This window comes from Caretta caretta, chromosome 5, assembly GCF_965140235.1.
Source record: "Caretta caretta isolate rCarCar2 chromosome 5, rCarCar1.hap1, whole genome shotgun sequence".
Taxonomy (NCBI): Eukaryota; Metazoa; Chordata; order Testudines; family Cheloniidae; genus Caretta; species Caretta caretta.
In genome coordinates this window covers 74,753,266-74,777,338 of record NC_134210.1, presented here as the reverse complement: position 1 = coordinate 74,777,338, position 24,073 = coordinate 74,753,266, and the positions used below count along the sequence as shown (strand labels likewise).

Here is a 24,073-nt window from a genome sequence, read left to right as displayed (position 1 = left end):
CCCGCACTCCTGTTGGTAATAGCTCATCTTAAGTGATCACTCTCCTTACAGTGTGTATGATAACACCCATTTTTTCATGTTCTGCGTGTATATAAATCTCCTCACTGTGTTTTCCACTGAAGGCATCCGATGAAGTGAGCTGTAGCTCATGAAAGCTTATGCTCAAATAAATTTGTTAGTCTCTAAGGTGCCACAAGTACTCCTTTTCTTTTTGCGAATACAGACTAACACGGGGGCTACTCAGAAACTCCTCATATAATTGTTATTTGGATCAAAGAGTGCCAAGACCCACAGTAGAGTCTATATTTCCATTTGAGCTAAAAAGCCTCCTTAGATTTTTTTTTAAAATTAACTAACTGAAAGGTGGTTTCCAGGGCAGCACAACCTACTACATCACCAAAAAGCCTGCCCCCTTGGATATTTAGTGGTAAATAGTACCTGCTTTGCCTGCAAATTAGCTTTCCAGGGCCTTAGGTGGAGCTAGTGTTGTGACACAGAGTTTATATATATTATAATTATTATTAAACTCTGTCATGACACCACCATGTATATATATAATCTTTGCTCTTACTGTAAATCTTAGACTGTTAAGGGTTGAAGAAACAAAACATTTCCCATGACAGCCACTGCTAATAAAAATCTCTCTTAAAAAAAGACAGCCAGTCCAGGAGATTTTTCTGATCTTGAATGGTACAGAAGGCAATAGGGAGCATGACCATGCATATGTGGCTCTAGCACAAGGCATGAAAGCAGCAATGCACTATATGTTAAACAAAGACTTTTGAGGAATATAAACCAGGAAAAATTTACTCCTTTTTCAGGTACACTCCCAAGTGAAATCTCTCTCTGGAGAGAGTCAAGGAGTTCTTCTTGGTGTTTACCACCAGCATCTTTCTAATGCACATGGTTTCAAACATCTGAAAGAGAGAAAATCTTTGCTGCATTTTTACTATGTCCTGCTCAAAGCCTGTATCCTAGAGCAACCCTTCCTCAGAAGGGTTGAGTCAGAGGACAAATACCTTAGACTTTTTGTACTTTTCTTTTCCTTTTTAATCTTTTTGGATTTTTGGGCTCACTTTGCAGGAGTAATTCCCTGGCTGCAGTCTTTTGTGGCTTGCTTTATGCAGCACTGTGAGCCCTCTGAATATGCCTCCCGCACTGTCCTCCCCTTTGGGGTCCATCTCCCTTTGACTGGGTTATGTGGTTTCGTTGTCAGAGCTCCCTAAATCAATTTGGGGGAAAAGGGGAGCCAAGTATGAGCCCTGCTTCTCTCCCAGGGCAATTTAGGATCCATTTTAGTACTTTGGGGGTGAGTGTTCGATCATATTAAAGAAGTTCTGTATTAAAATCACAAATGACTGTGATTCCCCATAGTTTAAATTCCAGGGTATTACTAATTAAGAGGTCTCTTGGTTTTTGGTACTGTTTCTCTCCCTCTATGTGTGAAACTTGCAAGCTGCTAATTGCATTAGTACAGTCTAAGACAGAGTCTGTTCTCAAAGCAATTCACACAGAGACTCAAAGCAATACTCTGTAACAACAGAAACAGCACCCAGAGACTCCCTGCCCTTTTGTTGTATTAACAATTGTGATTAAAATAGAGATAGAGGATGTATGTGGATGGATGCTTGGTGTGGATAATAACTGAATGATCAGGGAGGTGCCAGCCTAAGAATCCAGTGTCCATCGGCTGAAGAAGGCGTCAAGTGGAAATAACCAGAGGACCCCCAGAGGGCAGACTGGAATCCACCCAACAGCCTCAAGAATGGGAGAACCAAAGAACAAGATAACATCTAGCAGCACGGAGCTGTCAGGAATGTGCCATCTGCTGATTGATTCAGCAACAGCATGATGAAGCAATTCCCATAGATTGGCATAGGAAGAAACTCCTATAAAAATGGACTCTAGAAAGTGAGAACTTTGGGGGGGTGATTCTGCAAATCAACTTCCAGAAGGATCAGATGAGCATCTGACAAGGCCCTGATCCCTCCTCATGTCCAGGCCACCTGGTCAGTGGCTTGGCATGAGCAACTCTAAGGCTGGTAACTATGATAACAACCTTGCAGAACCTGTGTGTGTATTTGCATGAATGAATGTGTGAATAAATATGAGATTGAATGGAATGTTATAGCTATAATAACTGCTTATTATGATTCCTTCTGTATTCACAATAAATGTGGTATTTTGCCTTTTTCCCTTTAATAAGATCCTGCTGGTTTTTAATTTATTGGTATAACATGAGGGGACACACACATGCCCTGATGCCCCTTAAGGCTTTGCCTTTCTGGTTCTGTTCTGTCTCAGGACTTATCCCTTGGGCTGTCTGGCTGAAGTGCTCCTCATCTTTGGAGTCTCTTCCTGTTCTGTTTTGTAGTTCCTGCTTGAGCTTTTCCATGTTGGAGTCGCAGCTCCGTGGGGCCCACAACATACCAGCCTGACTTAGCCTGTACCAACATGCTCACTGAGGATAGGAAGGGCATAATTTGCCCTCTAAAGAGCCGGTGAAAGCTGCCTCCCTGCCTGGTGTTTGGAAGACAGCTCTGCCCTGCCAGAGAGGTGACAGAGAAATCTGGAAGAGAGGCACTGCAGTGCTGGCTCTGGGTGACTGAGACCACTCCAGTGCTCAACACCTAAGCCAAGATGGGGGAGAGAAGAAAGACTAAAGAAAAATCACTCGTCAATGCTCAAAAAAAAACAGACAACAAAAAAATGCTGGCAAAGAAAAGTCGGGAGCAAAGTAAACCATTACTTGACTGCTGCCATTGCGGCAGAAGATCGAGCAGCAAGCCAGAGAGGGGGACATGGCTAGCATGGGCTGTGCTATAGATATGAACTGCCTCCAGAAACTGCAGACAGGAGGGGAAATGCCCATACATATCACCATTGTGGGAGATGCTGAGCTGCAGAAAAAAATTTATTATGGTGAACTTCCCTACACCCCTTGCTACTTGTTTTACTGGGAAAACTGAACTTTAGAAATTCCTCTCTCTGCAGGAGTGACCCCTGCAATCAGAATCTGTAGCATCCTTCCCTGATGCCTTTCCCAATTTCTCAGATTTTGATGGGAGAACGTGGTCAGGGAAGAAGGGATGGAGAAAGAAGAGAGAAATCAATCTCTGAAGACTAGGATACTGAGGGTACCCTAACCTTACAGGTCGCCCCCCACGATCTTTGTAGGGCACAGGGAGAGTGCCCTCCTATTTTTGAGACAAGATATTACTGAAGAGGGAATCTGAAAGAAAATTTGCACCTGCAGAATGTGCAGGGTCCTGTTGGCCCAGCAGATTGGGCATGGCCAGCCTACAATATATGAGCAAGATATGGTTAGCACACGCATTTTTGCACTCTTTCCTGCCTGCTTCTCTATTCCTCTGGTTGCCGATGAGGTGTCCCTGTCAGAGAAGCCCACATGGACATGCTGTACTGCAAGCTGCAAAAGCCCGTTACCTCAGTATCAGAAGTGGTGTTTCCAGCAAGCTTGTCGCCGAGCTCCTGAGATTAAATAAGAGCTCAGTAATGCTTAGATTCCCATAAGATGACTATTAAGAATAAGGAGGATCCCTTTCTGGTGCTTTTCATAGAATCATAGAATATAAGGGTTGAAAGGGACCTCAGGAGGTCATCTAGTCCAACCCCCTGCTCAAAGCAGGACCAATCCCCAATTTTTGCCCCAGATCCCTAAATGGCCCCCTCAAGGATTGAACTCACAACCCTGGGTTTAGCAGGCCAATGCTCAAACCACTGAGCTATCCCTCCCCATTTGTTTGTTTTCTCATTGTGCTAAGCAGAAGCTCTGGTAAATCCTTCTTGCAGCTGCTGGAGGCAGATGGATCTTCTCAGGTATGACTACTCCCAGTCTGCCAGGACCGACAGGTCTGGTTCTGCCTCCTAGGAGCTGCAAGTAAGGGTAAGACCCATTGTAATGGATCTGTGTTCTTTCCCTGTGAAGAAGAATGACTGGATTAATTTAAATTATAGGTGAAAGTTTTCCCCATATTACATCCTACTTGATATACCATAATTTCAGGCCACACTCTTATCACAAGAAGTACCAGTTGGTAAAAAACAGAAAATATACCGTCACAAGAATGCAATTTTTTAAAAGGTAGATACAATTTTCAATAATAAAACTTTCCTCTCCACACAAAAATCCAACAGGCAGCACTACCACAAGGTATACAACCCTCTCTCACTTTTTCCTCACTGAGATAAATTCAGAAACATCCAACATATAATCCACATCTGATTTCAACTCCAAGAGGCAGCAGTCATGCAGTTCAATTTATAATTACAGAAAGATATAATGCATAGTGAAGGTAGTACAAAGGTATTTCTTCTCGCCAAGGCATACGTCAGTCCTACCCCTTCTGAGGTGTTAAGGTCCAAAGGATATTAGGAACCAAAACAACCGCAACTGACACCATCCAACAAACCCCTATGCAGGGCTTATCTACAAGCAGTCTGTGCTTCCACTGATTCATCCCCAGGGTTTGGTCCTCCCTTAGCAGGGGTTATCCAGCTAGCAAGCTACTTCAGTCTCTAGGCAGCAACCAGACTTCTCTCTGATTAAGAGCAGCAGAGCTCTGCTTCTTTGTTCAGCTGAAGCCACGGACTGGGCTTCTTTCAACTCCCCTCTCCATGCCTGACATTTGCTGCAGGTGTAGTGGCTTGGAGCCATCTGGATCCCCAGGCTCTCCTTAATCCTCTCTTTGCTGGCGTGGGGCCTATCTGCCTCATTAATGCCCTTGTTGCCAGGGTGGGACCTATCTGCCGCACCACAGTGATTAAATAAATGCTCTTTCCAAAATCTATAAATCTGTGTGTCTGACAAAACTCTATGCATGTTTCACTGTCAGTAATTGTATTTTAGATGTCTTTACAAAGTAAAATGTACTTGTGAAGTCACAGAAAACAAATTACCTCAAAGTAGTGGTTTGGAGTACCCAAGAAAGGCGGAGCACTGCAAATGCCAAGGTTCAGAGTGCAGCAGTACAGATAATAGTATGAGACAGGGTAAGTTACCCATAACATATTTATGCCGTTTTATATATGCAGCCAGGAACCTCAAATCCTACTTTATACTTGCGACTCAAACAATCCTAAATGCAGTCTTGGTTCTCCAAAAACAAATGGTGTTATGAACACTCAAACAGTGAAACTGTGGAGTGAAGGGGAGAAGAGTTACACTAGCATTTTATCACAAATGTGCAGAGATATAATTTTAGAGAAAGATCTTGCTTCATCTGTACACTTCGGTTTAGTTATTTAAGATTCTATAAAAGTTATTAAAATGAATAGTCATGCAAGAAATGAAATGAAAAGCAAATATATATATTGGGAGGTGTTTATTAAGAACTGATTTTATTCTCGGGCAATATTTTACTCCGTGTACCCCCAAATCTAGTCATGGTACAAACTGCAAACTACTGTACAGAATGACTTCATGCAGAATTTATGGATTGCCATTTAACCCCTCTCATTTTAATAACATTATTTTCACAGTAAATAAACTGCTTAGAGAAATTGAGACAAAAAAATTAATAAAAGACAAAATTCTAATTGAAGTGTAGGGGTAAAAAATTTTAAAGGATCTAAATGCATTAGGAGTGTAGGTACCATTTTCAAAAATTAGTTAAGCACCTAAGACTCTTAAGTGCCTATGTCTCCTTTGAAAATGTGATTTAGGCACTTTAGACATTTTTTCTGAGGTTATTGGCAAAAAAATATTGCCCAATGGGTATAAAAGTGATTTGCAGAAAAATAACACTCAGCTGCAGGATGATAGCATTACTGTCCACTGGAGGTCACTCTGTCAACCCAATGGATTATAGTTTTTCTTGTAAAATGAATGAAAAATCTAGTCAATTCTGCCCGTAAGAGTGTTCTACACATTTTTTTTCAAAGCTCTTCCTTATGATGTATAAAGAGAGTTGAAATGGTGGGGCTTTTATTTTTATTTATTTATTTATTTTACACTGCTTGGTTTTGTTTGTTTTGTTTTTTATAGTGGAATATTAGGAATGTCAATTCTATTCTTGCTTGTATTTTTTGTGGAGGATGTGCCGATCTTGGAGGATGTCCATTGTTAGCCCACACAACGTATTTTAAGGGGTGAGGGTGCAATAAGGTAGCTACAGTAGTGCAAAGTGCTGCAGTCATGTCAAGGTCCACAAGGTTATGGGGCCAACTAGACAGAGTGGCTCAACACACTCACTCAAATTTGGTTCTACTGCATCTCTGTTGGATGGAAGGGCAGCTGGGTCAAATTTGAGTGGCAGTGAACAGTATATGCAGGGTCACAGTGCCACTCAGGTTTGCCCAGCTGCCCCTCTGTCATGATAGAGGGGTGGTTGGGCTGAACCTAAGGAGTGTTGCAACCCCATGTGCCAGGTCGCAACATCACTCATTACTCAGATTTGGCCGACACTATGTGAGGGCAGGGCAGGTGATGGATGGAGCTGAGTTGCTGTGCAAAACTACTGGCTGGAACTGCATAGCTCAAGTGGTGCCAGGGAGTGGTCAGGAAACAAAGCTGGGTGATAAGTTGTTGCTGGGCTATGGGTGAGCAGGAAGTGCTGGGGATCTACGGGTCAGGGGTTGGGAGCACATAGGATATGTTATGGTGCAGTGCAGTGAGCTGTTGGAGGAATGAGAGGTGCTGGGAGACAGTGAGGTAGGTTCGGGGGCTCAGATTTCAGAATCAGGAAGGGGGCCCCAACCTATTCTTGCACTAGGGACTTCTGGGACCTTCTTATGCCACTCCAAAAGTGCTGAGTTTTAACAATGACATCCTGTTAGTCACTGAAATAAAAAGGTATAAACAAACATACATCAAAAACAGACCAGGATTTCCAAAATGGGTGTCTAAAGTTAGGCTCTTAAATCCATATTTAAATGAAGAGATAAATAAGTGGCCTGATTTTTGAAAGTGTTGATCACCCAATAGCTCTCACTGAAGTCATCCAATGATGTAGAGTCAATACAGTGAAACATATTGAATACAATGTAAAAAAGCCTTATCATCTGTCATTACACCTGAACATACTATTTTAAACAAGGCACATTCATTGATACAAAATTATTATGAAAAAATGCTTACCATGCTTCTGAATATGCATTTCACAAAAACACAATCAGAGTTATGTTATATTAACTGACAAGCAAATGGTCACAGAGAGGCATGGCGTATAACAGGCAATGCTATAATAACAAGAGACAAAACATAAAAATGTACCAGATCTTCACTCACATTCAAACAAGGACTTCTACTCCTAAGAAGAAGACGACATGCATCCGACGAAGTGGGTATTCACCCACGAAAGCTTATGCTCCAATAAGTCTGTTAGTCTATAAGGTGCCACAGGACTCTTTGCTACTCCTAAGAAGTCATTCATTAAAAAAGAACCATGCCTTTATCTGTAGGTTTCACTGAAGCTTAGAATTTAAAAAAATAAATCAAACAATGGCCTATTAAACCATCTTCTGTAAGGTTACTTCCACTTACATTAGCCATTCATGGCACCTTTTAATTTAAGCCTTCCATGAATTCTGTACCATTTTATCCAACTTACTATTTACACTTTAAAAAAATTAGGTGCATCTTAAAAGATTCATTAAATATGAGATCTTTTCTTACTACTGTCTGTATTTATAAAGGTGACAATCACTGCAATAGCGGGGCTCTAGTTTATGTGAGTGGACATTTAACTAAATCAACCTGAACTACTTGGAATTTGTAATAAATATATTGTTCTCTTGGCAAAAAAGCACAATTTATTTGTATTTAAACATGAAGATTGAGGCTTTTACAAACCATGAAAAAGACTTACGAGTCATGGATTGTACATTCCAGTGAATCTAAACAGTTTTCTTCACTATTTATCATTACTTGTATTAAGCAGCATCCACAATGGGTTCTCATCCACAGAAGAGCACAGTCCCTGTTCCGAAGATCTTACAGTCTAAGCTAACAAGCAACATACCAATAATGGAAGAAAGAGATACATTACATGTCTATAATTTTCATATACACCTTAACATACACAGCCTTTATTATAGGCAGGGCTGAGAATGTCTGGGCAAGGAGATTGGGACTGGGAATCCAGCGTGATGGGCCTCGCACTTGGCAGGCAAGTAGACTGGAACTGGGTTAAGAATCCTGAGAAATGAAGACTGGTTCTAGGTAGTTAAGGAGACTAGGCCAGAGACAAGAAGCCGGGGGTGGGGAGGAGCGAGCAGCCTGGGACAAGGAGAGGATAGGGCAGAACAGACAGTGACCACTATAGCACACTCCCCTCCAGAGCCTGGGATAGAACCCAAAATCCCCGAGTCTCATCATTCCCATGCTGCCAGCAAATATTTGTGAAACCAAAAGGCAAAGTATCCATAGAAGATGACAACCTGTGACTGCTATCAATAATCCATTAGCTCAAGTGGCAGAGATCTGTGCAGTGGATCTAAAATTTCCAAACCCTGCTGATGATCCATGTGGGTATCAATATGATACTGTATGATGGGAAAAAAATCATTTTGCTTTTTTAAAAATATAGGAAACTAGACACACACACACCCCTATGTTTAAAGAGCAATATTAAGGTTTCAAAGTCAAGAACTCAAAAGTTAGAAAATGACAGAATTAAGGTTGCCCGTGTATATCATAATGCATACTGTCTTTAATTACATGATCGCATACTGTTTTTTCCACAGGACCCCTATGGCTTGCAGCGGACAGAATGGACTTGCTCTGGGGATGAATCACTGTTTGTAGTGAAGGAGACTCTGGTATAACCCATGCTTTATTTGTTGCAGAAATTGGAAAGGGTGAACGAGGCAAGAGATTGCAGGAAGAGAAATGATGGTCTCAGGGTTAAGGCAGTTGAGTGTTGCCCTGAGAAATGGATTGTATATCTCTGCCTCTGCCACAGAGTTTGTATGTGGTGGGCTCTTAAATTCAATTTTTCACAGGGAGTCACTAATTTTGAATTCCTCATTTTCTTGGGGCCTGAACTGAGTCACTGGTGTCTGATGTGCAGACATGCTGAGTGCTCACAACTGCAACTGAAATCAATCAATGAGAGCTGTGCTTTGAATGTATAAAGTGCTATATAGTGGTATGTACTTTGAAAAATCAGGTCCTAGATCTCTCAAATTGGGCACCCAAAAGGAGTGGAAATTTCTGATCTTCATCTCCCTGTGCCTAAGTTCCCCATCTCTCTCTCTCTCTTTCTCGTGTATGTGTAGTGTGTGTATATATATTTAAAAATATTAAAGAAAACTTCTTATACCTATAGGAAAACAAATTATAATTTTGTTACCTATAAAAACTTTTAAAGCACATTTATGCATATGTGCATCTTTCAAATGACATACAGCGGACCCTTACTAGAGCGCGCACCACTATAGCGTGGATTCGCATATAGCGCGGTCGCGGCGATGGATCCCAAATTTAAATATTTAACTTGGGATCTATGGTATCGTGGCCCCCGCTATAACACGGTCCCTGCATTAACGCAGTACCGCATATGGATCCCGAACCCTACGTTCTAGCGAGGGTTTGGTGTATTACCTTCTCTCCTCCCTTATTACCATTTATAGAAAGAACTAGTTTGGCTGAAATTACCATGGTGATAAAGTATATTGAGTTTGATATGTAATTTTGTCCAGATACGATTTCTGGCTCCCAATGATATGCAAGCACCAATGCTGTTGGGTGAAAAAACCCCATTCTTTCTTCTTGTGTTTTTGAGAGAAGAGATATCCAACACTGGACAAAAACCCTTCATTTCTACATTGAAAAGCAGTAATAGTAGGGAAGGCTCTGCATCACCAGCCTATTGAAATATGTGCCAACATGCTCTGATGTGCATCATAATGCGATACAAAATGTCACAAATGAGGCTACAAAATACAGGACAAATTAGTTTACACGCATTAATATAAATATGACAAATCTCTTTCACCTTTAAACCTGTCACATCCTTATTTGATAATATAGTATCCCTGAGCCTAAATTTTCCAGACATGTTTAGACTCTCAAGTTATTTCTCTAGAGCCGTAGTTAACCACAACAAAAATCTGTTGTTGCATTAAAAAAACAAGACAGTTTTATCAAGTCTATTTCATTCAGGGTAAAAAAAATGATTATTAAAAAAACGATAGCCATGGAAGCTGTTTTAAAGAAGAGACATATGCGTTTGTTATATAAAGATACCCATTTTATGCATAAAGTATACAGATAAATAGTAAAAGACTTTTAAGCCTTAAAGAAACATCTTCTGTATTTTCCACAGTATGCATCCGATGAAGGGAGCTGTAGCTCACGAAAGCTTATGCTCAAATAAATTGGTTAGTCTCTAAGGTGCCACAAGTACTCGTTTTCTTTTTTTAAAGGAATCACAACAAATCTTTTAAGCCTACTTTTAACACATTTTAAAAAAAGACCGTTTAAAGAAAAATGTAACAGCTAGTATATGTGAAATAAAATAGATAAGATAAAGTTACTTCATAAAGTGATCAATTAAAAAAATACCACTAACTATTGTCTCGCTATGCATAACTAAACGGTCCCATTTCCCAAAAAATAATTTTAAAACATATAGTTTCAAAATGGGCTAACTAAAACAAAGCCTTAAAATCCCCCTGAAGTCAAACATGGAACTATTTTCAGGTATACTAAGCAATGAACCCAATTAAAGTCATTAACTGTATCTATTCTTGTGACAAAAGGATGAAATTACATCACTCCCAGTAGCACCAACCAGATGCAGACAGTAATCCATGACTAATTTTACAGTATACTGTGGGATTAGTAAAGAACACATAACTAGATTCATTTGAATAATTTAGTGAGCAGATTTTGCAAGCAAGATGTTCATTTAGGAATATTTAACAATGTCTATAAGTAGTGAAGTGTCTAAAAATCTACTGTACTAATGAATGCTTGAACCATACAGTCAGTTCAAAATTCATGTGTAAATGTAACTACAGCACATCAGCAGTAACTAAATATGAAATGCAATGCAGACTCTTTTCCCTTTAAATCCTTCTCTGCTCTATTGAGTGTTTGTCTTCTCAATACTGGATTAAATTTAGCGACTATTAAACTTGGATGAATTTAAACACACACACAAACACAAAGTCATGATCCAACCATGAAGCTTACATTCTTAACACTTAAAAGACTAGATTCAAACAATTTTAACAGCAATTTACATTCTTAAATATCCTGTAAAAAGAGAAAATATTAAATGTCATCTGTACACCAAATGAGACACACAGATGTGCTGATCCGGAGTGCAAAAACAAAAAAAAGACAGGCATTACACTGTTTAATGCCGTTTCCTTCTACTAGATTTTATGTCTACGGTTATTATGGTCAATCTTAAATATTGTGCTCTGATGCCAAGATGGATTAGACAGGAATATAATTAATTCAATTTTCCTTATCGCTGTACAAATGATAGTGAGTTAGTTTTTCAAATGGAATTTTTATCTTGTAGAAAAATTACACATTGGGCCCGAGTCTTCTTTCATTTATAACAGTGCAAATCAAAACTAAATCCAATAAGGCCTGATCTACACTAAAAACTTAGATTGACATTGCTCAGAAGGATAAAAAATTCTCCGCCTTGAATGCCCCAGCTATGCCAAATTTTTCACCCGCAAGTGACGTAATTGTGCTGACATAACACCTGTGGTCAATGGAGGAATATTTCCGTGGAGCTAACTACCATCACTAAGGGAGGCAGAGTTCCTACAGTGATGGAAAAATTCCTTCCATTGCTGTAGTCTGCATCAATACCGTGGGGTTACAGCAGGATAGCTGCATCTATGCTGCTGTAGCCCCCGAAGTGCAGACAAGACCTCAGTCAATGGAGTTCCACCCATGCGAAACTCACGTGAGAGGAAAAATGGATCTTTAAGTTTGGGTAATCACATGTCCTAGTTTACCATGTTGTCACTGTTTGGAATTACTGCCGCAGTGCCCTAATCAGCTCCATAAAACCAATTCTGTCCCTATTTCAGTAGAACCATCTAGAAAGATGTTCAGCTACCTCTGTCTAAAAGGCCACTTTGATGTCTCCTGCTCTATTCTTTTCTTGCCTCCGGCCTTGGCACCCTTTCCTGTAAGGTGCCAGGTGTCTGCAACTTCTAGTAAAACCAATGGGAGTTCAGAATACGCAACACCTTGTGGGACTGGACCCTTACCACTGAAGTCAGGCCCACCAGCCTGATATTTCACCCATCAGCCTCATTTTCCTTTTCCTCTGCTTTGATGCGGTTGCACTCCTGAGAGGAAATCTGAAGCACAAGATGAAATGGTATCCCGTCCGGACAAGAGGGGATCAGGAAGTGGATCAGAAAGAACGTGGGTTGGTGAACAAAAGGTTAGATGAGGATAGGTGCAGCTGCTGTGGCCAACTATGGCAAAAAAGTAGGAGGAGAAAAGGGCGCTGAAGTTGCAGTGGGAAGAGAGCCAGAAGAGGTTATAAGGCTGGGGTAGAAAATGTAATATGTCCTCATCTGGTATATGGTGTGTCCCCCACCCAAACAAACAAATGTGATCTCTTCATTCAGCCTCTAATGATAAATCTAGTTTAAAAATCACCAACAACTAAACAATAAGCATCAAACTGTACATAGGCACTTTACATAGGATAAGGATAAGATTTTCTTTAACTTTTTCAGAGTCAGTTTTAGGTGCACTGGTACTCTAGCAGAAGATTTTTTCTCATTTCTTACCAAAATGAAGAGATGTTGATATTTGATTTTAAGTAACAGATAGAATAAATCACATCTCGTATCACATCTTCAAGAGGTATCCCTAAAATGCAGGTACATTAATAAAGCAAGTAAGAATGTATCAACCTTCAAGTGGTTTCCCTTCCTTACTCTCGTTTCTATTTTTCCCCTTCTTCCATCTTTCTTTCTTAGATTTTGTCTCCTATATTTGGTCTCTCTCCTTTCTCTCTCTCATTTTCCTTATTCCTTTATGTTATTTTCTTCTCTCTTCCCACATCTCTCTCCATTCTCATCCCATCTATTTCCCTCTTCCATTGGGTCTCATTTCTTTTCCTCTTTTTCGGTATTTAGCATATTTTACATTCCTCCTATTTGTTCTCTATGGCACACTCCTTGTTCCCTCACACCCATTTCCCTCCCTAAATTCATTCTTTTTTCCCTCCTCCAAATATCACACACAGACCCATTAAATGGTAGATGTATTCCAAGACCTTCTACCCTCCACCTCCAGAGATGAACTCCTGGGAGTTCAAACTGGTCAGTCTATTTGTTTAGCCAAATGCCTCTTGAGATGGGCTCATGAGGTTTCTTCATGCCCTTCACCTTCTAGAGACAGTTTCTACTCCTTTGTCCCTGGATCTTTCCCACATGCAAATCACGCTGTTTCCCCCTCCCCCCACCCCCCCGCACACAGACACACTTTCATTTATCCATGGGTCTTCTCCTTTCATTCATTGCCTGGTCTGTGATTAGCCTGAAATGTCTTTTTATAAGGTCTCAGGTTGTGGGAGGGGGAGAAGAGAGAAGGACGACAGCAGCTGTTGCTGCTGCATTCTCCCAGAAGGCAGTACACACAACTTCTGTTCTCTACTGCAGGTGAGTGGTGGCTACTGGCTGCTAACATCCCATGAGAGCATTAGGAGTTTTCTTTTATTTCATCTCTCTTTGGAGCAGAGTGACCCAGATTTTTAAAGGGAAATTAGGCATTGCTGCGCCCATCATTGTCCCAGCTAAATGATTTAGGAGCCTAAGCCTCCTTTTTCAAAAGGGATTTAGGCACTTAGGAACCTAAACCCCATTGACTCCATTGGATTTTGTTTCCTAAGTGTGTAAATTCCTTTTGAAAATGAGGCTTAGGTGTTGCAGCACTGAGCACTGCGATGCCTAAATCCTTGTGAAAATCTGTGACAGTGTCTTTTGTTGGCCAGACACAGCAAAATTGAAATTTGCTTCATGAACATCAAAACAAGGAAAAAAGGTCAAATAAAGCCTTTACAGAATTATTTTGGCACTCTCCATAGCATTGTATCCTAGGCCTAGGTGACTTCCTAAGGCACCTATGCCCAATGCCACTACTAGATTTCTCTTTTCTTTTCCAGCTCAAAATCAGGGTGCAAGGTTGCTAGAAAAACAGCACAACAATACTGATCAATTTTCAGTGCTTCCTGATCTCCAACCCTGTACAAAAGACAGCACAGACATAACACTTCTGCTATGGGAACTAGAATATCATTTTGTCCTCTACCTTTGGTTTCTAACACCACAGTGCTCACCACTGAAAAGGACAGTAACATACAACGACTTGAATATGCCACTTTGAGGCCTATTAAGGCCCATTGTCTATAAAAGTTTATTGAAATAAATATTTCCAGTCTAATTCATATTACAATTCTGCATGTTCCTATTAAATGAAATTTCAGGTTGAGTAGATTTCCAAATTAATCTATTAAAATTCAATTCAAATGGCTAAAACTAACTTGTCCTAAGATATGGTTGAGTTGTCTCACTCCCTTCCGCACTTGGCAGTATTTTCATGAAAGCAGGGTTAGTAGTGGAAGTTAAATTGAGCTTGAATGCCCCAGAAGAGCATTTGGCGTCATCACAATGCCTTCCCTATTGTGTGCTGATCCCAACATCCCATGAGAGAATTAGGAGTTCTCTTTTATTTCAGCTCTCTTTGGATTGTGTTTTATACTCACTGACTAGTGCACTGAGGTATCACAGTTTAGTCCTGGTGAATGGAGAAGATTCACAGCACAGTGCTGTAATGCTCAGCTTCTTAAAGACCTTCCAACACCAGGAAAAACACACTGCTTGGAGAGAGCTTTTTGCTTTTCTATATTTTCTGCCCTAGTTTTTCGTGGGGAAATAGCATACAAATTTAATTCCTGCCCCATATGGTTTTATATTTATTTGATATTATACGAATATAAAGTCACTCTCAGATATGTTATTGAAAAGTGTTATGAACATGTATATTGTAACATTTACAATTTTAAACATTTTTTTAATAACAAAATATTTATCAGAAATTTTCTGCTCCCAGATATTCATCTAAAGAAAGAATGTTCCTTTTGCTACATCATGTCCTTTCCAGAGCAACCAATTATGAGGTCACAAAAAATAGCAATTACATTAACTGAAGAAAACACATCAGGGATAAATGAACCATTAGGGACATCCATGAAAACAGGATGTTTGTCTTCAATATTAAGAGCAGGAGAGGAGAAATAAAGAAAATAAAAATTATATCTGAAGAATTGTTTCCTATACTGAATGGTTTTCAAAAGCGATCCATGAGATATTAACATGCCTCTAAGGAAAAGAAAAGAATACCACAGGCAAGCAGATTGTAGACACCTTTTTACTCCTGGAAGGAAAAGCAGAATACATGAGGTGAACTTGCAATTGGGACGGAAAGAAATGGCTCCACCACAAAACAGTATTTCTTCTCCTTTTACTTCAATACTGTACCATCATAAGCAGTGTCTAGTTGGGACCAGATCCCCCACACTTCTTGCCCAAGCAAAATCCCTATTGACTTCAGTGGAAGTATTCACTGAAAAAGGAATACAATACTAGACACTGTTAGCATAATAGCACTACTGTCATTTAACAGCTGTGGAACAACCAAAAGCGGGAAAGAGATTCTTCCGCAGGGTACAGGAATTATCACTAACAAACAGATATTCACTACATTACCTCACACTTTCTGCAAGAGTCCTGTTGGTCTCCTTATTACCACTGGATCAGAAGACAGGCACGTCCATTTACAATTAATCTGACATCTTCACCCCATCTTTTCAGACCAAGAGCTGGATGTGGTTATTTATGGATACGTGACCTCCATGCTTGATTACTGTAATTCATCTAATCCAGGAATGAATCCATACATCTTGAAAAAAGTCCAATTCATATAAATTGCTGCAGCCCACCTACTCAGCCACCCTAGGTCACAATGAGCTCACCATCTCAGTACTCCACTGCCTGCACTGGCTTTTTGTTGTATTCAGAGCACTATTCAAAGTCTCTGTTCTACTATTCAAAACTTTCTATGGGACTGATCCTAAAGAGCACCACTCCATTCACAACCACCACCACTCTGTGATTATACACAGTTATGCTTCATCATAACAGTGAAATTGTCAACCAATAAGAGAAGGCTCAAAAGTGCAGGGGATGGAACTTTCGCCTGAGCTGAACAAAGATTGCAGAACTCACTACTAGAAAAGATAAGAATGACAATGGATCTCAACTACATTCAGAACTAGAGGCAAGCACCAGTCCCTCAACTTAGCTTTCCCTCTAAGTATCACAAACATGTAACTATACCTCCAACAAGCTAGGAAGGTAGAATAAGATTGCTATTCCTACTTTTATATAGATGGGAGGCACTCTGCTACTACAGTGATGAAGGCTAGCAAGAAAGACAGAGAGGATCTATGTTTAACAACCATGCTAGTTAAAGAAGCAACGCATGACTGAGGAGAATTCTCAGCAGATTGGAGCATATGTCTCTCTTGTAAGGAAAACACATTTCAATCCTCCATTCCGTTAGGATATACTTCAGTCCCAAAGCTATCTTGTTGGAAGAATATCATTGGTTTCGGTTTTAAATGCTTTTGAGTTTTGTTCTCATTTCAAGAAAAACCATTATGTCCTTCTGACATAAATTTAACCAAAAAAAACCCACAACCTTTATTCTTTTTCTCCCACAGCATGTAACACCTGACTGAACCTAACTGAACTCTAACAATCTCTAAATACATATAAAAATCAAATACATTTAAAAATCGAATTGCAAGTTTTCAGTCATTTGCTTAAATCTTTAAAAAGCACAGCTAGATTTTTTCTTCACAACGGTAACTTATAAAGGAGCACATTTTTAATTAGAGAAGTTCAGGAGCCAGATTCACATGCATCTTTATAAGCCAACCAGAACTCCTCATGACACTGGAGGAATTCATCCTGAAGGAAGAGTTTCCAAAGCCACCTTCCTTTGGGGATCCTGTTAGGTCATGCAGCTTTACTTGATGAGGAACTGCCCACCTCAGGGTCCTCAGACAGCATTTACAACACTGACATTAGCCAGCATCATCACTAGAAGAATTTGACCGTGGAGCTCTAACAGTAATTCTCTCAGATTCTCCTTGGGGGGGGAGGGGGGGGAGGGTAGAATCCTTTCAATTTGTACAATTCATCTCCTTGTGAAGAGATCAAATGAAGGCTTAACATATATTACACTGCTCCACATAATTAGTCAGTCTTCAAATGCTCACTCTTTTCCCCTGTCCCTACCATATAATCCCAAAGAAAGTTGGTAATAAACTAACAGCTGTTTCCTGCTGCATTCTGAAACAAACTAAAGCAACTAATCCAGCATTTTTATCATAATATATCATATAAATTCCACCCAAAAGCACCAATATTTTACTTATATACAGGCCATAATAATCACGGAAAAAGCTGCAGATGACTAACACTTTATTAAATACTGCTTATTAAACAAAAACTCCAATACACCAATTAGGTTGAAAATTTTAATTATCAAAAGTCAGGAAACTCAAAAACTAAGATTCCCACTGAAATGTAAATTTAGCTAAATTATACATGTATAATATAGTAATTTTGATTAATTTTAAATTTATGCTTTAATATTTTGTTTTCCTCATCGAACCATCCTGTATTTTTGTTATTTTAATAATGAAAAAAATGCCCATTTGATTTCCTGTGTTCTTATTTCAGCACGTAAGCACTGAAACAATCATTGGCATGGAACTAGTCTCACAGTGAATTAATTAAATTAAGTGCTATATTTGAATGTCTAATCATGATTTAAAAAAAAATGCAACACTTAAATAACAAGTCCTGAAAAAAAGAGAGAAGGAGGTACATCTCAAATGCTCAGCTCTCTCAGTTTTACTGATTATTTGACATCAAAAACCTGAGATTATGCTCTAGAAAGGGAATTGGAAGAAATATAATCTAATTTTATTACCCTATGAAGCTGTGCAGAGCAGGGCCTCTTGACAGTAAGACCTACTCACTAGGCTTGTTTATGGAATTCTGGACCAGTTGTAGATCAAAATATGGAAGATCCTGTTTTTCACAGCTTCTATACTATATGGTAGTAAAGTGAAGTTCTATTTCTTGTAATTGCTGTGATGATTAATCCCTTGTAAGAATGGGCTCTTACAACATGTTAATTTCATGTCTAATCACTGAAAAATTCAACTGTAGTTATTTCTAGTGTGCACACCTCCAACTACACACACATTTATACATACATATAAATAGAATGGTTAATTTTGCACACATATACTATCTGCTAAAGGAAATAAAAAATACGCAACACACACAGTATGTCATTTTAAAAGGCTTTGAATTTTCTTCCTTTTTTTTCTTTTTTTTTTTTTTGATTTTACCAAAACACATTTTCTCATTGACTGCTAGCGAATATGGCAAATTTGCAATATTTAAGAGAAGCCAGCACTGATGTCCCACAAGTGCAGCCACTACCATCAGATATTGTGATGACACAAGGGGGCAGTGAACATACCAAATGGTTGTTTCCTACACAAAAGTTATTTCCTGTGATGTAGCCCTACAGAATGTAGGAAGCTCATCAGCCAGTAAACCCAGAACACTCTTCAAAAAGTCACTGTTAGAGGCACAAGCCCCTTCAAACATGCAATATGAGGCTACACAAGGGAGCATGGCTCCCCACCTCAATTCCTTTTTACCACTCAATAAGGAGATATGACTAATCTGGATTTATCAAATGATGAATGGCTAGAATGCTGTGCTACCTTATTTCTGAACTATCCAGTTCATTTAATCATAGAATCTAAATTTATTTTATCCTCTTCCATTGTTGTATTGGTGTATTAACACAGTTAGGACTGGAGTATGTGACGTTTTTCCCTTCAAGTCAGTACTGAACTAATGACTAGGCTTTGTATTTGGGAATGATGTACTGCTGGAGGTGTCATCTTTCAAATGAGAAGAGAAACACAGAGGTCCTAACCATTCGTATTTATGAAAGATCCCATGGCATTTTTCACAAGTATTCTGGCCAAATTCTGACTTGGGTAATTACAGTCTGTGTACTTAAATTCCCTGGTTATTCACTTGTAATTAAATTCATTCAAATGCTGGTAAATCAAACCTTGCCCTCTGCACCATTTGCGTCTTAGCTGGTCCAGCAAAAAGGGCTTTAGTAAGGTGAATTTCACACTTCTTGAATAAAATTTGTACCAGGTTACAACTAATATTCATTTCAGGAGTGGATGAAGTGTGTGTGTACAGCATAAATAAAGGCACATTAAATGAATATGAGAGACAGAGAGAGAAAAATACCTCACTGTAAATCCCTTTGGGATCCTTCAGGATGAAAGGCACTATATAAATGCAAGGTGATTGCATAGTAAAGAACTATGTGAAAGTAAAAGTGAAAGCATCTTCCTGAAAAATGGTTTTATAGTTGCTATTCTAGGAATAGGTACAGTTGCAACTATATGCATGGATTGTATTGATTAGAGTCATTCTTTATGTAATAGCCACATGTGATGCTACAATTATATTAAGAGGCATTGTTTTGGATTCCACAGGTACACAACTCTCCATATACAATTTACACGTTTGATGTCTATAACAGTGATCTCACACTTTTTCACCTCGTGATTTCACCTTTTCTCCTACCATAAAAAGTGAAATTCTATTCTTTGCTTAAACATGTCTTCAGTTTCCCTTTAAAAGTTGGAGGGAATAATCTCTTTAGTCCTTGTAATGTTTTAACTAATTCACAAAATCATTATTCTTACAAAAAATCCGCTAATTATTGGGTTTATTTGATAAAAGTGGCATCATGAGGGGTTTTGTGACAGCAACTGAGAATTTACAAAAAAAATCAACGGCAATTTCAAGTAATTTTATTTCTAAACATAAAAATTTTAAAATTATAGAAACCTTTAGATGACAGCATTGATTTTCTTTTTACTGAAAGACTTTGTTTGCCAGAGTTGGGCTGGGGAGGAAGGATATCATATAAGTTTGACAAAATGACAGTATACTGTCCTTGTGTTTTATGAATATAGAAAGATTAACTAAATAACTAAAAATGTTAATCTAATCCTAATTTTCTAAATTCAATGTGACATTATTAGAAAATATTAAACATATTAGGGTAACTGTTTCTTCAATTCCAATGGCAACAGGTTTTTAGGCAGATACTATAGACAGCAAAAAACTACTGATATGAAGAAATAAATCCAAAGTTGATAATTTACAAAGGAAGAGATGCCACAAGGCTAACGGTAGAATTTTCAAAGGCACCTAAAAAAACTATGATATCTGTGTTTTTAAATCACTTAAGTGCTTTAGAAAATCCTACCTATGGGAACAAAGTAAAATTATTAAAATACAGCATAAACTGGTTCAGAGCCCTGTAGAACTAAATCCAGGAGCACATACAGGGACCAGGTTAACATTCTTGAATTGTAGAGCACCCTCTGTCTGCTCCACTCTCGAAAAGATTGTGTATGTGACTCAATTTCATAGTGTTGTGGGAGTTTTACATTACAAATATAAGATGGCTTCACAGGGACATACTACGTTTAGTAACAACCCAAACTGTAACCATCTGATTCCTGGATGGCTTATGAGAAGTGAATTAGTCTCAGTCCAGTTTCCAGTGGGCAGGTGTCCACATCGAGATGGCCATCACAACTGGCAACCTTGTTAGTAGTTCCAGCAGACTCAGGGGTTGAACAGACATTGAGATTGAATTACGCTCTCCCCACTAGGTGGTCCCTCGATGACAAGTTTGAAGCACATTGGGAGTGAGTTGTGAGGTAACCTGTACTGCTGATTAGTACCCAGAATGTCCCTTTAGCTGTGGATACAATAGAGAAAGGACTTCAGTCTTCAGGACTATTTCACTTGAAAACAAAAGCATTGTTCTCAACCCCTAAACTTTCCAAAATTTAAATGGAGACATTCTGTAAAAATTGGGTAAGTTAATTTTGAAGGCCCTGAAATTTGATCAGTAACTGAGAGACTTTTTTCCCTAAGAATTCATTAGTGTGACTACTCAAAGTTTCCCACAAAATTGGTAAGAAAGCTAAAGTGTTGCAATAAACAGAGCATCAATAGGAAACCAAACTAGAATAAAATGTAAAGTAAAGTAGTGGCACTAGAAAATACAATACAATTACTTGATAGAGTTATTCTGAAGAGAAGATTTTGTTTAATAATAGCCGAGAAAAAAATCTGTTTGCCAGGAAAGTAGAGAGATTGTAGAAGTCAAAAGGTACAATATTACGAATGCTGCCAAAAAAGTAAGAAGAAGGCACCAAGTTTTATCTTGATTGTTGAATTTATAAAACTAAAAAAAGCATTGACAAAACTGTATGAAACTCTTCCATTTCCATTCTGCAGATGCTGTGAAAATTTAAAGCAGAGCAAACGCTTAGATGGCAAGGAAACAAACCTGCCTTTTAAAACAGATTGCTGAAACTAATCAAGTCAAGATACAGTAGAAGATGCTACAACAGAGGAAACTAGATGAACCAAGAGCTATGTTTTTACTGAGTACAGTGTGGAAGAACAATTTTTCACATAGCAACCAATGCTTAAAGCCTTTTAGAAAAACTGTTAAAGTAATTGGAAGAATTAAGTAGGCCACGGCTGCATATGCTTGTGGCAGCCACAGAGGTAAGAAGCTAAAGCGTGTTGATAAAACTATCTGAAAGGGAGTTTTCTTCATGTTCTGCTTTTTCTACAGTAGGTGATTTTTTTCCACATGTTGAAGGCTTGCACTGTGATGATAAGCAACTTTTAATTAGGTTGAACAGATTTTAAAACAGGAACATTTTATCCTTCTTTAAATTACTATATTGAGAGATGGAGGTATAGTATAGTACAGTATTATCATTTGCATCACAATAGCTCAAAGGGCTCCAGTGAATTCTGGGCCCCTTTGAACTTGGTATTATACAAACACACAGGCAGAGACAGTCCCTGCCCAGAACAGTTTGCAAACCTAGGCCCCAATTCTGCAATATACAATGTGCAAACGGACTGAAGCCTCTGCAGCAGGGCCCAACTGAAGTCAGTAGAGCTCTGCGTAAATGCAGCAATCTGCCTAGACTTCCTGCAAAGACTCAGGGCTTGTCTGCACTAACACTTAAGTCGATGTAACTTACGTTGCTCAGGGGTGTGAAAAAACACGCCCGAGTGACATAAGTTATATTGACTTGAAGTGGTGGAGTAATTACACCGACAGGAGTGTGCTCTCTTGTTGAAATAGTATGTCTTCACCAGATGTGTTACATCGGATGCAGCTGAGCCAATGTGACATGGTAGTGAAGACAAGCCCTTAACTTCAAACATGTGTAGTCCTGCTGACGTTAAACATATCATATGCTAAGTCTTTGCAAGACTGAGGCCTAATAAAGACAAAATCAGAGTACTAACAAACACTACGAAGGAAAGGGATGAGGATAGCTAATATGTTTCTTGGGTTAGAATGGAGAGCTATGTATACTCTTGTGGGAGGGTGATTTTTTAATACCTCTTTCTGCTTTTTAAAATGTTAATACTTCTGGGATTTTTTTCATTATTATTAATTTGACATTGGAAGTTTGATTTGTCCATTTTAAAAGTAATGTGTTTCTTTTTAAATAGCAGCACTATCCTAATGCAACATATTTTTTATGCATGGAATATTTACACCATAAAATATTTTATTTGAAGCTGGAAATTAAAGTAAATTAATGATTATGTAATTTCATGGCAGGTCTGTATGAAACAGTTTCAGGCTGTCAGTGATGCCCAAACTATATTTTAATAAGTATCTTCCCCAGTTTTCAAACATCATAGACGTGAAAACTTTACTTCACTTCTCGTACACACAGGTATTTCTAAAAACCTGTCTCTACAGGTACTGTAGATGGCTCCAGGACGAGAACGCCAGATCTGAGCTTTACTATCTTTGGATAAGGTGAACTGGACTCTGGACCAGATTTCATAGTTCATACCCATTAGATCCTGTATCTTAACGCAAAAGCGTTTTATTAGTCTCTGGCATAGCACGGTTTCTTAGTGATCTCTTCAGTGTTTACCAATCTGGACCTCAATTAGGCAGACACTTGAGACATCCAAGCAGATTCTCCCATTTTGGTCTAATAGCCAGAGCACGTCTTGTCATTTTTTTTACTGACAGTTAATGAGGGGTATCTGAGGCCCAATCCAGCAAATCTCTTAAGCATATGCTTAATTATAACCATGAGCTGTCATAGAATCATAGAATCATAGAATATAAGGGTTGGAAGGGACCCCAGAAGGTCATCTAGTCCAACCCCCTGCTCAAAGCAGGACCAATTCCCAGTTAAATCATCCCAGCCAGGGCTTTGTCAAGCCTGACCTTAAAAACCTCTAAGGAAGGAGATTCTACCACCTCCCTAGGTAACGCATTCCAGTGTTTCACCACCCTCATAGTGAAAAAGTTTTTCCTAATATCCAATCTAAACCTCCCCCACTGCAGCTTGAGACCATTACTCCTCGTTCTGTCATCTGATACCATTGAGAACAGTCTAGAGCCATCCTCTTTGGAACCCCCTTTCAGGTAGTTGAAAACAGCTATCAAATCCCCCCTCATTCTTCTCTTCTGCAGGCTAAACAATCCCAGCTCCCTCAGCCTCTCCTCATAACTCATGTGTTCCAGACCCCTAATCATTTTTGTTGCCCTTCGCTGGACTCTCTCCAATTTATCCACATCCTTCTTGAAGTGTGGGGCCCAAAACTGGACACAGTACTCCAGATGAGGCCTCACCAATGTCGAATAGAGGGGAACAATCACGTCCCTCGATCTGCTCGCTATGCCCCTACTTATACATCCCAAAATGCCATTGGCCTTCTTGGCAACAAGGGCACACTGCTGACTCATATCCAGCTTCTCGTCCACTGTCACCCCTAGGTCCTTTTCCGCAGAACTGCTGCCTAGCCATTCGGTCCCTATCTGTAGCTGTGCATTGGGTTCTTCCGTCCTAAG

The 24,073-nt window shown here is 39.2% G+C and overlaps 1 protein-coding gene across 4 annotated transcripts in view; it reads right to left on the bottom strand.

Moving 5' to 3' along the window:
- COMMD10 (COMM domain containing 10) overlaps nt 1–24,073 on the bottom strand; it is a 159,599-nt gene that overhangs the window by 55,654 nt on the left and 79,872 nt on the right. For 2 of the 4 annotated variants that reach the window (XM_048850098.2, XM_048850100.2), the window contains exon 6: nt 19,931–20,914. The exons of the other annotated variants lie outside the window; for them this stretch is intronic. In XM_048850098.2, coding sequence (XP_048706055.1) covers nt 20,891–20,914 — 24 coding nt within the window. In that variant the 3' untranslated portion in view covers nt 19,931–20,890. Of the gene's footprint in view, nt 1–19,930; nt 20,915–24,073 lie in introns of those variants that run through there. 4 annotated transcript variants of the gene reach the window in all.